Consider the following 17,158-nt stretch of genomic DNA (forward strand, 5'->3'; position numbering starts at 1 on the left):
CTCTCTCTAGAGTTTGATTGGAGAGAAAGGGAGAGGATGATATCAAGTGGATTATAGTGTGAATTTTGTGTTGTTTATTTTAAGTGGATTTAAGGTGAAAGTGGGTGGATTTAGAGTAAAGTTTGTTAAAGTTTATGAGTGATTTGATGGATGTGATAGATTCAAAATTATATTTAAATCAAGGAAAAATAAGATTACCAAAATGTCCTTTATTTTAACAATAATTAAATATTATCATTATATAAGTTTGATTTGTCTTAGAAAAAATATTAAAATCGATAAATGAAAATAACATATTTTAATAAAAAAATATTTATAAAATAGTGTAATAAAAAAATTTATAATTAATAATTATTTTTTAAATCTTATTTTATATAAATTTTCATATTTTCATTATTAATTATTTTTGTACAAATAATTTCAAAAGCCATATTTTTAAATCATTTTCATAATTAAGTTCAAAAATAAATTGCAGACACAATTGTAATCTTGATATCACTCTCAAACCATTGCATAACATATATGATTGAGAAATAGAGCAATCTCCCTCTTCCTTCCCCTTTCCCTCCCTTAACATTGATTGGATGGACAACAACAGGATGAATTCAAGTGGATTAGAGTGGGAAGCTTGTTTTGTTCACGTTAAATTATTAAAGGTGAAAGTGGGTGGATTTAGATTAAAGTTTGTTGAAGTTTGTGAGTGATTTAATGGATGTGATAGATTAAAAATTATATTTAAATGAAGAAATAACAAGATTACCAAATTGTCCTTTATTTTAAATATGATTAAAAATTGTCATTATATAAGATAGATTTGTTGTAGAAAAAATATTAATATGTATAAATTAAATTACATATTTTATTAAAAAAATATTTACAAAATAATGTAATAAAAAAATTTATAATTAATAATTACTTTTTATACCTTATTTTAGAATAATTTTAAAATTCTCGTTATTAATTATTTTTGTAAAAATAATTTTAAAAGCCATATTTTTACATAATTTTTGTAATTAAGCTAAAGAATAAATTGCGGACATAATTGTATTTTTGCTATCACCCTCAAACCGTGGCATAACAGAGATGATTTAAAAATAGAAGAATTTCCCTATTCCTTCCCCTCTCTCCTTTAATGTTGATTGGGGGGAGAGGGAGAGGGAGAGGATGACATCAAGTGGATTAGAGTTTGAAGTTTGTGTTATTCACTTTAAGTGGATTAAAGGTGAAAGGGGATGGATTTAGAATACAGTTTGTTAAAGTTTATGTGTGATTTGTTGGATGTGATAAAATAAAAATTATATTTAAATAAAGGAAAAGCAATATTACCAAATTTTCCATTATTTTAAAAATAATTAAAAATTATCATTATAGAAGCTTCATTTGGCGTAGAAAAAATATTAATATGTATAAATGAAAGTAACATATTTTGATAAAAAAACTATTTATAAAATAACTTAATAAAAACTTTTATAATTTATAATTACTTTTTAAACCTTAGTTTATAACATTTTTTAAATTTTTGTTATTTTTACATCATTTTCATAATTAAGCATAAAAATAAATTCATACATAATTGTAATCTTGATATCACCCTCAAACCATTGCATAACAAAGATAACTTTAAAAATAGAAGAATTTTCCACTTCCTTCCCCTCTCTCTCCCTCAAGGTTGATTGGAGGGAGAGGGAGAGGATGACATCAAGTGTAATATAGTTTGAAGTTTGTGTGTGATGAAGGATTGACCCCAACCAAGGATGAAGGCACATGCTTAAGAAGACTAAGCATGTTTAGAAAGGAAGTTCACTAATCCTTCATCCCTTTCATTTGTGTTTGTTACTTTTGATTCCCAAAGTTGACTTGGTTGATTCAACTTTAGTTGACTTGTTGACCTTTGACTAGGTTTGACTTGTTGACTATAGTTGACTTGAATTAAGCCAACATGCTAATCTATGCTTATTTGCTTTGTAGGTTAATTAGGAGTAAGAAAGCAATGCTAAGTGGCGCATGGTGATTGGGGAGCATAAATGATGTGGAGGAGAGAGTAAAGCAAAGGCATAAAGCATAAAGTAAAAGGCATGAAGCAAGTGTACCTATCTACCTTTGGTCTCCTTTGTTTTTAGCACACTTTGGCCACTTTTTGGAGACATATCAGACACATTCTTTGTCTCCTTTTGTGCTAGAACGAAATTAGCTTTGTACACAATATAGTTAGCTCTTTTGTCTCTCATTTTTTGTAACCTTATTTGACCTAGTTTCTAGAAGCTAGGGTTAGGTTTTTGTAGAGAGATCCTTATGTATCTTTTATTTGCTTAGAGGCCCCTAAGTTCTTCTATATAAGGGGTGCTCCTAGACATGTAAAAGGGTTGAACATTTTGAAGTAAAAACAGTCTTGTGTCTCAACCATTTGTGAGAGTTTCCTCCCTTGGGAGTGAATACTTTTAAGCCTTATCTTGCATAGCAAGTGGCGGCACACATCCACTCATCTTCAAGGTTGCCATGGCTTCTAGCCTAGCCTCTTAGTGGCATGCTTCTCACATTTTTTACCATTCCTTTCTTTCCATTTTATGTTTTCTTCTTCCTTTAATTGTTCTTGGTTTTCTATGGTTTATGTTCTTTCCATTTCCTTTTTGTTTGAATCAATCCATCATCTTCTTCTCTTGAGCTTTGTCAAAGGAACCTTGACATCTAGATAACATGTTGTCTTAATGTCTAGTGGGGATATCATTTTGCTTTCTTAATCAACTCACACCATATTCAATAATCTTAAAAAGGAACAACATATTCCTTCATCATTGTGGTTCACTTTAAGTGAATTAAAGGTGAAAGTGGATAGGTTTAGAGTAAAGTTTGTTAGTTTATGAGTGATTTATTGGATCTGATAGATTGAAAGTTATATTTAAATCGAAGAAAAACAAGATTACCAAATTGTTCTTTATTTTAAAAATAAATAAAACTTATCATTATATAAGTTGGGTTTGTTGTAGAAAAAATATTAAAATGATATGAAAGTAACATATTTTAATAAAAAAATATTCTTAAAATAATGTAATAAAAAATTTATAATTTATAATTACTATTTAAACCTTATTTTAGAACAATTTTCAAATTTCCGTTATTAGTTATTTTTGTAAAAATAATTTCAAAAGTCATATTTTTACATCATTTTCGTAATTAAGTTGAAAAATAATTTGCGGACATAATTGTAATCTTAATATCAGCCTCAAACCATTGCATAACATAGATGATTAAAAAATAGAAGAATTTTCCTCTTCCTTCCCCTCTCTCCCTCAACATTGATTGGAGGGAGAGAGATGATGAATTCAAGTGGATTAGAGTGTGAAGCTTGTCTTGTTCACTTTAAGGGGATTAAAGGTGAAAGAATGAGTGGATTTAAAGTAAGGTTTGTTCAAGTTTGTGAGTGATTCGATGGATGTAATAGTTTAAAAATTATATGTAAATCAAGAAAAAACAAGATTACCAAATTGTCTTTTATTTTAAAAATGATTAAAAATTATCATTATACAAGTTTGATTTGTTGTAAAAAAATATTAATATGCATAAATGAAAATAAAATATTTTACTAAAAAAATATTAATAAAATAAAGTAATACAAAACTTTATAATTAATAATTACTTTTTAAACCTTATTTTATAACAATTTTCATATTTTCGTTATTAATTATATTTGTAAACATAATTTCAAAAGCCATATTTTTACATCATTTTCACAATTAAGTTCAAAATTAATTGCAGACACAATTGTAATCTTGATATCACTCTGAAACCATGGCATACCAAAGATGATTGAAAAGTAGTGGAATTTCTCCCTTCCCTCCCCTCTCTCTCAAGTTTGATTGGAGAGAAAGGGAGAGGATGGCATCAAGTGGATTATAGTGTGAAGTTTGTGTTGTTTATTTCAAGTGGATTTAAGGTGAAAGTGGGTGGATTTAGAGTAAAGTTTGTTAAAGTTTGTGAGTGATTTGATGGATGTGATAGATTAAACATTATATTTAAATCAAGTAAAAATAACATTACTAAAATGTCCTTTATTTTAACAGTAATTAAATATTATCATTATATAAGTTTGATTTATCGTAGAAAAAATATTAAAATCTATAAATGAAAATAACATATTTTAATAAAAACATATTTATAAAATAATCTAATAAAAAAATTTATAGTTAATAATTACTTTTTAAACCTTATTTTATAACAATTTTCATATTTTCGTTACTAATTATTTTTGTAAAAATCATTTAAAAAGCCATATTTTTACATCATTTTCATAATTAAGTTCAAAATTAATTGCAGACACAATTGTAATCTTGATATCACTCTCAAACCATTGCATAACATAGATGATTGAAAAATAGAGCAATCTCCCTCTTTCTAGCCCTCTCCTTCCCTCAACATTGATTGGAGGGAGAGGAACATGATGAATTCAAGTGGATAAGAGTGGGAAACTTGTTTTGTTCACGTTAAAGTATTAAAGGTGAAAGTGGGTGGATTTAGATTAAAGTTTGTGAGTGATTGGATGGATGTGATAGATTAAAAATTATATTTAAATCAAGAAAAAACAAGATTACCAAATTGTCCTTTATTTTAAATATGATTAAAAATTGTCATTATATAAGTTTGATTTGTTGTAGAAAATATATTAATATGTATAAATTAAAATAACATATTTCATTAAAAAAATATTTATAAAATGATGTAATAAAAAATTTGATAATTGATAATTACTTTTTAAACCATATTTTACAATAATTTTCAAATTTTCGTTATTAATTATTTTTGTAAAAATAATTTTAAAAGCCATATTTTTACATAATTTTCGTAATTAAGCTGAAAAATAAATTGCGGACATAATTGTAATTTTGATATCACCCTCAAACCATGGAATAACAGAGATGATTTAAAAATAGAAGAATTTCCCTCTTCCTTCCCCTTTCTCCTTCAACGTTGATTGGAGGGAGAGGGAGAGGATGACATCAAGTGGATTAGAGTGTGAAGTTTGTGTTATTCACTTTAAGTGGATTAAAGGTGAAAGAGGGTGGATTTAGAATAAAGTTTGTTAAAGTTTATGTGTGATTTGTTGCATGTGATAGAATAAAAATTATATTTAAATCAAGGAAAAATAAGATTACTAAATTGTCCATTATTTGAAAAATAATTAAAAATTATCATGATATAAGCTTGATTTGTCGTAAAAAAAATATTAAAATGTATAAATGAAAGTAACATATTTTGATAAAAAAACTATTCATAAAATAACTTAAAAAAATTATAATTTATAATTACTTTTTAAACCTTATTTTATAACATTTTTTAAATATTCATTTTTTAAATCATTTTCATAATTAAGCTTAAAAATAAATTTAGACATAATTGTAATCTTGATATCACCCTCAAACCATTGCATAACAGAGATGATTGGAAAATGGAGCAATTTCCCTCTTCCTTCCCCTCTCTCTCCGTCATCGTTGATTGGAGGGAGAATGATACAAAGAATTCAAATGGATTAGAGTTTGAAGCTTGTCTGGTTCACTTTAAGGGGATTAAAGAAGAAAGTGAGTGGATTTAGAGTAAAGTTTGTTGAAGTTTGTGAGTGATTTGATTGATGTGATAGATTAAAAATTATATTTAAATTAAGAAAAAACAAGATTACCAAATTGTCCTTTATTTTAAATATGACTAAAAATTATTGTTATACAAGTTTGATTTGTTGTAAAGAAAATATTAGTATGTATAAATGAATATAAAATATTTTATTAAAAAATATTTATAACATAATGTAATAAAAAAAATTTTAATTAATAATTACTTTTTAATCCTTGTTTTAGAACAATTTTGAAATTTTTGTTATTAAATATTTTTTTATAATAATTTTAAAAGCAATATTTTTACATCATTTTCATAATTAAGCTGAAAAATAAATTGATGACATAATTGTAATCTTGAAATCACCCTCAAACGATGGTATAACAGAGATGACTTTAAAAATAGAAGAATTTTCCACTTCCTTCCCCTCTCTCCCTCAAGGTTGATTGGAGGGAGAGGGAGAGGATGACATCAAGTGTAATATAGTTTGAAGTTTGTGTGGTTCACTTTAAGTGGATTAAAGGTGAAAGTGGGTGGATTTAGAGTAAAGTTTGTTAGAGTTTATGAGTGATTTATTGTATGTGATAGATTGAAAATTATATTTAAATGAAAGAAAAACAAGATTACCAAATTGTCCTTTATTTTAAAAATAATTAAAAATTATCATTATATATGTTTGGTTTATTGTAGAAAAAATATAATAATGATGTGAAAGTAACTTATTTTAATAAAAAAAATATTTATAAAATAATGTAATAAAAAATTTATAATTAATAATTAATTTTTAAACCTTATTTTAGAACAATTTTAAAATTGCCGTTATTAATTATTTTTGTAAAAATAATTTCAAAAGCCATATTTTTAAATCATTTTCATAATTAAGTTGAAAAATAATTTGGGGACATAATTGTAATCTTAATATCACCCTCAAACCATAACATAGATGGATGTGATAGATTAAAAATTATATTTAAATCAAGGAAAAACAAGATTTCCAAATTTTCCTTTATTCTAAAAGTAATTAAAAAGTATCATTATATAAGTTTGATTTATCATAGAAAAAATTTTAAAATGTATAAATGAAAGTAACATATTTTAATAAAAAAATATTTATAAAATAATGTAATAAAAAAATTTATAATTGAAAATTACCCTTTAAACCTTATTTTATACAATTTTCAAATTTACGTTGTTAATTATTTTTGTAAAAATATTTTCAAAATCCATATTTTTACATCATTTTAATAATTACGCTGAAAAGAAAATTTAAGACATAATTTAATCTTGATATCACCCTCAAACCATGGCATAACAGACATGATTGAAAAGTAGAGGAATTTCTCCCTTCCCTCCCCTCTCTCTATCAAGTTTTATTGGAGAGAAAGGGAGATTATTACATAAGTGGATTATAGTGTGAAGTTTGTGTTGTTTGCTTTCATGGGATTTAAGGTGAAAGTGGGTGCATTTAGAGTAAAGTTTGTTAAAGTTTATGAGTGATTTGATGGATGTGATATATTATAAATTATATTAAAATCAAGGAAAAAAAATGTTACCAAAATCTTTTTTATTTTAAAATAATTAAAATTTATCATTATATAAGTTTGATTTGTCGTAGAAAAAATATTAAAATGTATAAATGAAAGTAACATATTTTAATAAATAATATTTATAAAACAATGTAATAAAAAATTTTATAATTGAAAATTACTTTTTAAACCTTATCTTATACAATTTTCAAATTTACGTTGTTAATTATTTTTGTATAAATATTTTCAAAATCCATATTTTTACATCATTTTCATAATTAAGCTGAAAAGAAAATTTGAGACATAATTTAATCTTCATATCACCCTCAAACCATGGCATAACAAACATGATTGAAAAGTAGAGGAATTTCTCCCTTCCCTCCCCTTTCTCTCTATCAAGTTTTATTGGAGAGAAAGGGAGAGGATCACATCAAGTGGATTATAGTGTGAAGTTTGTGTTGTTTACTTTAAGTGGATTTAAGGTGAAAGTGGGTGCATTTAGAGTAAAGTTTGTTAAAGTTTATGAGTGATTTGATGGATGTGATAGATTATAAATTATATTAAAATCAAGGAAAATAAGGTTACCAAAATCTGTTTTATTTTAAAATAATTAAAATTTATCATTATATAAGTTTGATTTGTCGTAGAAAAAAATATTTAAATGTATAAATGAAAATAACATATTTCAGTAAAAGAATATTTATAAAATAATGTAATAAAAAATTTATAATTGATATTTACTTTTTAAACCTTATTTCATAACAATTTTCAAATTTTCGTTAAAATAATTTCAAAAGCCATATTTTTACATCATTATAATCTTGCGGACATAATTATAATCTTCATATCACTCTCAAACGATTGCATAACAGAGATTACTGAAAACTGGAGGAATTTCCCTCTTCCTTACCCATCTTTCTCCCTCGATGTTAATTGGAGGGAGAGGGAGAGGATGAATTCTAGAGGATGAGAGTGTGAAGCTTGTCTTGTTCACTTTAAGGAGATTAAAGGTGAAATTGAGTGGATTTAGAGTATACTTTGTTGATATTTGTGAATGATTTGTGGATTTGATAGATTAAAAGTTATATTTAAATCAAGAAAAAACAAGAATAGCAAACTCTCCTTTATCTTAAGTATGGTTAAAAATTATGATTATATAAGTCATGATTTGTTGTAGAAAAAATATTAATATGTATGAATGAAAATAAAATATTTTATTAAAAATATATATTTATAAAATAATGTAATAAAAATTTTATAATTAATAATTACTTTTTAAACCTTATTTTATAACTATTTTTCATTATTCATTATTTTTGTAAAAATAATTTCAAAGGCCATATTTTTACATCATTTTCATAATTAAGGTAAAAAATAAATTGGGGATATAATTGTAATCTTGATATCACCCTCATACCATTGCATAACCGAGATGATTGAAAAATATAGGAATTTTCATCTTCCTTTTCTCTCTCCATCAAGGTTGATTGGAGGGAGAGGGAGATGATTAATTTAAGCGGATTTGAGTGTGAAGTTTGTGTTCTGCACTTTAAGTGGATTAAAGGTGAAAGATGGTGGATTTAGAGTAAAGTTTGTTAGGGTTTGTGAGTGATTTGATGATGTGATATATTAAAAACAAGATTACCAATTTTTTTTATTTTAACAGTAATTAAAAATTATCATTATATAAGTACGATTTATCATAGAAAAAATATTTAAATGTATAATTGAACGTAACATATTTTAATAAAAAAATATTTATAAAATAATGTAATAACAGATTTTATAATTGAAAATTACTTTTTAAACCTTATTTTATACAATTTTAAAATTTACATTATTAATTATTTTTGTAAAAATATTTTCAAAATTCATATTTTTACATCATTTTCATAATTAGGCTCTAAAAAAAATTTGACACATAATTTAATCTTGATATCACCCTCAAACCATGACATAGCAGAGATGATTTAAAAGTAGAGGAATTTCTCCCTTCCCTCCCCTTTCTCTCTATCAAGTTTAATTGGAGAGAGAGGGAAAGGATAACATCAAGTGGATTATACTATGAAGTTTGTGTTGTTTACTTTAAGTAGATTTAATGTGAAAGTGGCTGGATTTACAGTAAAGTTTGTTAAAGTTTATGAGTGATTTGATGGATGTGATAGACTAAAAATTATATTAAAATCAAGCAAAAATAAGGTTACCAAAATCTTTTTTATTTTAAAATAATTAAAAATTCTCATTATATAAGTTTTATTTGTCGTAGAAAAAATATTAAAATGTATAAATGGAAATAACATATTTTAATAAAAAAGTATTTATTAAATAATGTAATAAAAAAATTAAAATTGATATTTACTTTTTAAACCTTATTTTATAACAATTTTCAAATTTTCGTTAAAACAATTTTTTACACATTTTCATAATTAAGCTAGAAAATAAATTGCAGACATAATTATAATCTTGATATCACCCTCAAACCATTGCATAACAAAGATGATTGAAAAATAGAGGAATTTCCCTCTTCCTTCCCCATCTTTCTCCCTCAATGTTGATTGAACGGAGAGGATGAGGATGAATTCAAGTGGATTAGAGTGTGAAGCTTTCTTGTTCATTTTAAGGGAATTAAAGGTGAAAGTGAGGGGATTTAGAGTAAAGTTTGTTAGGGTTTGTGAGTGATTTCATAGATGTGATAGATTAAAAATTATATTTAAAACAAGGAAAAACAAGATTACCAAATTTTCGTTTATTCTAAAAGTAATTAAAAAATATCATTATATAAGTTTGATTTATCATAGAAAAAATATTAAAATGTATAAATGAAATTAACATATTTTAATAAAAAAATATTTATATAATAATGTAATAAAAAAATTTATAATTGAAAATTACTTTTTAAACCTTATTTTATACAATTTTCAAATTTACGTTATTAATTATTTTTGTAAAAATATTTTCAAAATCCATATTTTTACATCATTTTCATAAGTAAGCTGAAAAAAAATTTGAGACATAATTAAATCTTGATATCACCCTTAAACCATGGCATAACATAGATGATTGAAAAGAATAGGAATTTCTCCCTTCCCTTCCCTATCTCTCTATCAAGTTTGATTGGAGAGAAAAGGGAGAAGATAACATCAAGTGGATTTAAGGTGAAAGTGGGTGGATTTAGAGTAAAGTTTGTTAAAGTTTGTGAGTGATTTGATGGGTGTGATAGAATCAAAATTATATTAAAATCAAGGAAAAATAAGATTACCAAAATGTCCTTTATTTTAAAAATAATTAAAAATTATTATTATATCAGGTTTATTTGTCGTAGCAAAAATTGTAAAATGTATAAATGAAAATAACATACTTTAATAAAAAATGATTTATAAAATAATGTAATAAAAAATTTTAAAATTGATAATTAGTTTTTAAAACTTATTTTATAACAATTTTCAAATTTTGGTTAAAATAATTTCAAAAGCCATATTTTTACATCATTTTCATAATTAAGCTAAAAAATAAATTGCGGACATAATTGTAATCTTGATATCACCCTCAAACCATTGCATAACAAAGATGATTGAAAAACGAAGGAATTTCCCTCTTCATTTCCCTCTCTCTCCCTCATCGTTGATTGGAGGGAGAGAGATCGGAAGAATTCAAGTCGCTTAGAGTTTGAAGCTTGTCTTTTTCATTTTAAGGTGGTTAAAGGTGAAAGTGAGTGGATTTAGAGTAAACTTTGTTGAACTTTGTGAGTGATTTGATGGATGTGATAGATTAAATATTACCAAATTGTCCTTAATTTTAAATATGACTACAAATTATTGTTATACAAGTTTGATTTGTTGTAGAAAAAAATATTAATATGTATAAATGAAAATAAAATATTTATAAAATAATGTAATAAAAAAATTTATAATTAATAATTACTTTTTAAACCTTATTTTACAACAATTTTCCAATTTTCGTTATTAATTATTTTTGTAAAAGTAATTTTAAAAGCCATATTTTTACATCATTTTCATAATTAAGCTGAAAAATAAATTGCTAACATAATTGTAATCTTTCAATCACCCTCAATCGATGGCATAACAAAGATGATTTAAAAATAAAAGAATTTTTCACTTCTCCCCTCTCTCCCTCAAGGTTGATTGGAGGGAGAAGGAAATGATGACATCAAGTGTAATATAGTTTAAAGTTTGTGTGGTTCACTTTAAGTGGATTAAAGGTGAAAGTTATTTGATTTAGAGTAAACTTTGTTAATGTTTGTGAATGATTTGACGGATGTGATAAATTAAAAATTGTATTTAAATCAAGGAAAAACAAGATTACCAAATTCTTCTTTATTTTAAACATAATTAAAAATTATCGTTATATAAGTTTGATTTGTGGTACAAAAATATTAAAATGATATGAAAGTAACATATTTTAATAAAAAATATTTATAAAAGAATGTAATAAACAAAATTAATTGAAAATTACTTTTTAAATTACGTTATTTTAACATCATGTTCATAATTAAGCTGAGAAATAAATTGCGGACATAATTGTAATCCTGATATCAACCTGAAACTATTGCACAACAGAGATGATTGAAAAATAGAGGAATTTCCCTCTTCCTTCCCCTCTCTCCCTCAATGTTGATTGGAGGGTAAAGGTTAAGATGAATTCAAGTGGATTAGAGTGTGAAGCTTGTCTTGTTCACTTTAAGGGGATTAAAGGTGAAAGTGAGTGGATTTAGAGTAAATTTTGTTGAAGTTTGTGAGTGATTTGATGGATGTGATAGATTAAAAATTATATTTAAATCAAGGAAAAACACGAATACCAAATTGTTCATTATTTTAAAAATAATTAAAAATTATCATTATATAAGTTTGATTTGTCGTAGAAAAAATATTAAAATGTATAAATCAAAGTAACCTATTTGAATAAAAAAATATTTATACAATAATGTAATAAAAAATTTTATTCTTAATAATTACTTTCTAAACCTTATTTTATTAAAAATTTCAAATTTTCGTTATTAATTATTTTTGTAAAAATAATTTCAAAATCCATATTTTTACATCATTTTTGTTATTAAGCTGAAAAATAAATTGCGAACATAATTGTAATCTTGATTTTATCCTCAAACCATTGCATAACATAAGACGATTGTAAAATAGAGGAATTTCCCTCTTCCTCCCCCTCTCTCTCCCTCAACGTTGATTGGAGGGAGAGGGAGATGATGAATTCAAGTGGATTAGAGTGTGAAGTTTGTCTTGTTCACTTTAAGGGGATTAAATGTGAAAGTGATTTGATTTAGATTAAAGTTGGTTGAAGTTTGTGAGTGATTTGATAGATGTGATAGATTAAAAATTATATTTAGATAAAAAATTAGAAGATTACCAAATTGTCCTTTATTTTAAATATGATTAAAAATTATCATTATTTAAGTTTGATTTATTGTAGAAAAAATATTAATATGTATAAATGAAAATAACATATTTTATTAAAAAATATTTATAAAATAATGTAATAAAAAATTTATAATCAATAATTACTTTTTAAACCTTATTTTAGAACAATTTTCAAATTTTCATTCTCAATTATTTTTGTAAAAATAATTTTAAAAACCATATTTTCATATCATTTTCATAATTTAGCTGAAAAATAAATTGTGGGTATAATTATAATCTTGATATCACCATCCAACCATGGCATAACATAGATGATTTAAAAATAGAAGAATTTCCCTATTCCTTCCCCTTTCTCAAGGTTGATTGGAAGGAAAGGGAGAGGATGACATCAAGTGGATTAGCGTGTGAAGTTTGTGTTCTTCACTTTAAATGGATTAAAGGTGAAAGTGGGTGGATTTAGAGTAAATTTTGTTAAAGTTTGTAAGTGCTTTTTTGGATGTGATAGATTAAAATTTATATTTAAATCATGGAAAAACAATATTACCATATTGTCCATTATTTTAACAATAATTTAAAATTATCATTATATAAATTTTATTTGTCATAGAAAAAATATTAAAATGTATAAATGAAAGTAACATATTTTAATAAAAAAATATTTATAAAATAACGTAATAAAAAATTTATAATTAATAATTAATTTTTAAATCTTATTTTATAAAAATTTTGAAATTTTTGTTAATAATTATTTTTTAAAAAATAAATTGAAAAGCCATATTTTTACATCATTTTGATAATTAAGTTGAAAAATAAATTGCGGACATAATTATAATCTTGATATCACCCTCAAACCATTGTATAACATAAGATGATTAAAAAATAGAGGAATTTCCCTCTTCCTTCCTGTCTCTCTCGCTCAACGTTGATTGGAGGGAGAGGGAGAGGATGAATTCAAGTGGATTAGTGTGTGAAGCTTGTCTTGTTCATTTGAAGGGGATTAAAGATGAAAGTGAGTGGATTTAGAGTAAATTTTGATGAAGTTTGTGAGTGATTTGATGGATGTGATAGATTAAAAATTATATTTAAATCAAGGAAAAAGAAGAATTCCAAATTGTCTGTTATTTTAAAAATAATTAAAAATTATCATTATATAAGTTTGATTTGTCGTAGAAAAAATATTAAAATGTATAAATCAAAGTAACATATTTGAATAAATAAATATTTATAGAATAACGTAATAAAAAAAATTATAATTAATAATTACTTTCGAAACCTTATTTTATAAAAATTTTCAAATTTTCTTTATTAAATATTTTTGTAAAAATAATTTCAAAAGCCATATTTTTACATCATTTTTGTTTTTAAGCTGAAAAATAAATTGCGGACATAATTGTAATCTTGATATCATCCTCAAACCCTTGCATAACATAAGATGATTGAAGAATAGAGGAATTTCCCTCTTCCTTCCCCTCTCTCCCTCAACGTTGATTAGAGGGAGAGGGAGAGGATGAATTCAAGTGCATTAGAGTGTGAAACTTGTTTTGTTCACTTTAAGGGGATTAAAGGTGAAAGTTTTATAATAAAAAATAATAATAAATTGAAAATAGAAAAATAGTTTTTAAATTATCAAAATAGTGTTATAAAATATATTTGAATTTATAAAAAAGATGAAAAAAGGATAACGGTAAAAAACTATAACATATTGTTTTAAAAATATATATATTAGGCTAATAAAGCAAAGTAATAAAAATAAAAATAAATAATAAAAATTTATATGTATAATTTCTACTAAAGAAAGAAATAAAATTAAAATTAATAAAGGTAAGGAAATTTTAAAATGAGTGGTTATATGTTACCATTACTCAACTGCATCCTACATATACTCCCACAATCTAGATTCTCTCCCCATTTTTCTCTCAACCTCTACACAGAGTGAATCTCTTAGATTATGCTGAACAAAATAGAAAAAAAGGTCTCAGGATCTGATAGTCTCTCACGCTCACATTCGTCCCTGGAGCTCTTTTTATCTTTTCTCCACTTCATTTAAGAGAGGTGTTTTTCACACAACACATAAGATATATATTTCTCCTTTATCTACTGTCATCTTCTTCCTAAGGTCAAAAATATCCTTTTTGGATCTCACTCTCATCACCCTTGATTAACGATCATTCTAGAACAATTCACACTTAGGGATCACACACCACGATACCAAACAAAAAGAAAAAGACATGAAAAATACTTCTTGGAGGGGCAAAGCCACCAAAACACGGAGCTTTGAGAAGATAAGAGAAATACACTTGCAAACATTGTTTTGATTTTGAAAAGCAAAAATCTTCAAACAGGTGTGAAAATCCAGTTTTTTCTTTCCCCTTTTATATTTACTTGTGATATTTATTATGAGATCATAGCACTAGACATGATAATTAATGTTATGGTACAGAGAAGGCTAAGGACTTTGAGATGGGAGGTGATGGAGTATTGAGATTCAGGGGTAGGGTCTGCATACCTGAGGATTTGGAAGTGAAGGGCATGATTCTTGAAGAGGGGCACAAGAGTCGTTTTAGCATGCACCCAGGCATGACTAAAATGTATCATGATCTGAGGGAATCGTTCTGGTGGACGGGCATGAAGTCAGACATTGCTCGGTATGTATCCTCCTGTTTGACTTGTCAAAAGGCTAAGACCGAACATCAGAGGCCTGGAGGGTTGCTGCAACAGCTGGAGATTCCAGAGTGGAAGTGGGATAACATTGCTATGGATTTTGTTACCCATTTACCCCGGACGGTGAGGAACCATGATGCTATATGGGTTATAGTAGACCGCCTGACCAAGAGTGCCCATTTCCTCGCAGTGAATCTGAGAATGTCCATGACAAAGTTGGCACAGATGTATATCAATGAGATTGTGAGACTACATGGAGTGCCGTTGAGCATAGTCTCTGATAGAGATCCCCGTTTCACCTCCCGTTTCTGGCAGACGTTGCAGAATGCCATGGGTAGCAGACTTACTATGAGCTCAGCTTACCATCCCCAGACGGATGGCTAGTCCGAGAGGACAATACAGTCTCTTGAGGACCTCTTGCGGACGTGTGTACTAGATCACCTTGGCGCGTGGGATGAAATTCTGCCCCTGGTGGAATTCACATATAATAACAGTTTCCATGCGAGCATTGGCATGGCGCCATATGAAGCTCTTTATGGCAGGAGGTGCAGGACCCCTTTGTGTTGGTACCAAGACGGAGAATCAGTGATTGTAGGGCCAGAATTATTGAGGCAAACTACAGAAAAGGTCAAGCAAATACAAGAAAGGATGAGGGCATCCCAGAGCAGACAGAAATCTTATGCTGATCAGAGGAGGAGACCTTTGGAGTTTGCGGTTGGAGATCACGTTTTCCTGAGGATTACCCCAACCACTGGCGTAGGGAAGGCTATTCGCTCAAGGAAGTTATCCCCTAAGTTTATCGGTCCATATCAGATCCTGAGGAAGATTGGGCCAGTGGCTTATGAGATCGCTCTACCTCCTCAGCTATCTAACCTTCACTCTGTATTCCATGTCTCTCAGCTTAGGAAATATGTATCCGATCCTTCTCATGTGCTAGAGTTTGAAGATCTGCAAATTAGAGGAGATCTCTCAGTGGAGGTTCAACCGGTTAGTATTTGTGATAGACAGACTAGACAACGCAAGGGGAAGTTGGTCAGCCTAGTTCGGGTCATCTGGGATAGGAGAACAGGGGATTCTACATGGGAACTAGAAAAGGAAGTGAGGAAATCGTACCCACACCTGTTTCCTGGTAAGTCTTAATTTTCGGGACGAAAATTTTTGTTGTTGGGGAGAATGTGAGAACCCTTTTATTTTTCCCCCTTTTTCTAATAACACTCTCTGCCAACACACACAAAGACACTACACTCCACTCACCTACACCCCCTCTACTGCACAATCCTCCTTCTTCTCTCTAACCATCAAGGAAGTCCAGATTTTTCCAAATTCAGTTCCTAAACCTTGTTTTCATTCTTTCATCAACAGCAACATCACCTGAGATCACCATAGAACCTCCTCCCCAAGCTGTTCGATCCGTCCTTACGCGTAAGTCGAATTTCAATTTCCTCAGTTCACCTTTCTTCCTTCTGATTTTAGGGTCTTTAAGTAGTTGGGTCGAATTTTGGGAATAAATTCATGAGTAGAATTCCCTTTCAGTTCCTTAGGTGTTGAAGTGATACCATTCCTCTGTTGAGAGCTAATTTTGCTTGGGCTTGGTTGTGGGAAGGTAAGGGAAGCTAACCCTCTCTTTAAGGTTTCTAGAAAATCCGTGAAAAAGCTTGAATTGTATGTTTGATTTGTTGGATTGTTGTTTGGAATTGTGTGAATTGATGAGTATTTGTTGGATGCTAAAGGGAAACTGGATTGTTGCATGATGAACAGATTCGTAACCTGATATTTTTGCCTAGGCGAGCACCGCTCGCCTGAGCGAAAATACCAGGAAAACGCACCTCTGTTCCTATGCGAAGCCTCGCCTAGGCGAGCTGGACTCGCCTGAGCGACCCAGCCTAGCCTGAGCGAGGGTTCGCCCAGTTTTCTTTTTTTGCCACTGTTGGTGTCTCGCCTAGGCGAGACTGACTCGCCTGAGCGAGATAACCTCTCGCC

General features: G+C 27.6%; 1 protein-coding gene across 1 annotated transcript; it reads left to right on the forward strand.

Moving 5' to 3' along the window:
• Window positions 1-15,826: 15,826 nt before the first annotated feature.
• LOC114172480 lies at window positions 15,827-16,600 on the forward strand (the record flags this gene model as incomplete). The annotated part of the gene is made up of 2 exons (XM_028056938.1): window positions 15,827-16,307; window positions 16,541-16,600. Coding segments are annotated over exons 1-2 (541 nt in total), but the record flags the coding sequence as incomplete, so codon positions are not given.
• Window positions 16,601-17,158: the final 558 nt, after the last annotated feature.

Source organism: Vigna unguiculata, unplaced genomic scaffold, assembly GCF_004118075.2.
Source record: "Vigna unguiculata cultivar IT97K-499-35 unplaced genomic scaffold, ASM411807v1 contig_608, whole genome shotgun sequence".
In the NCBI taxonomy this organism is placed as follows: domain Eukaryota; kingdom Viridiplantae; phylum Streptophyta; class Magnoliopsida; order Fabales; family Fabaceae; genus Vigna; species Vigna unguiculata.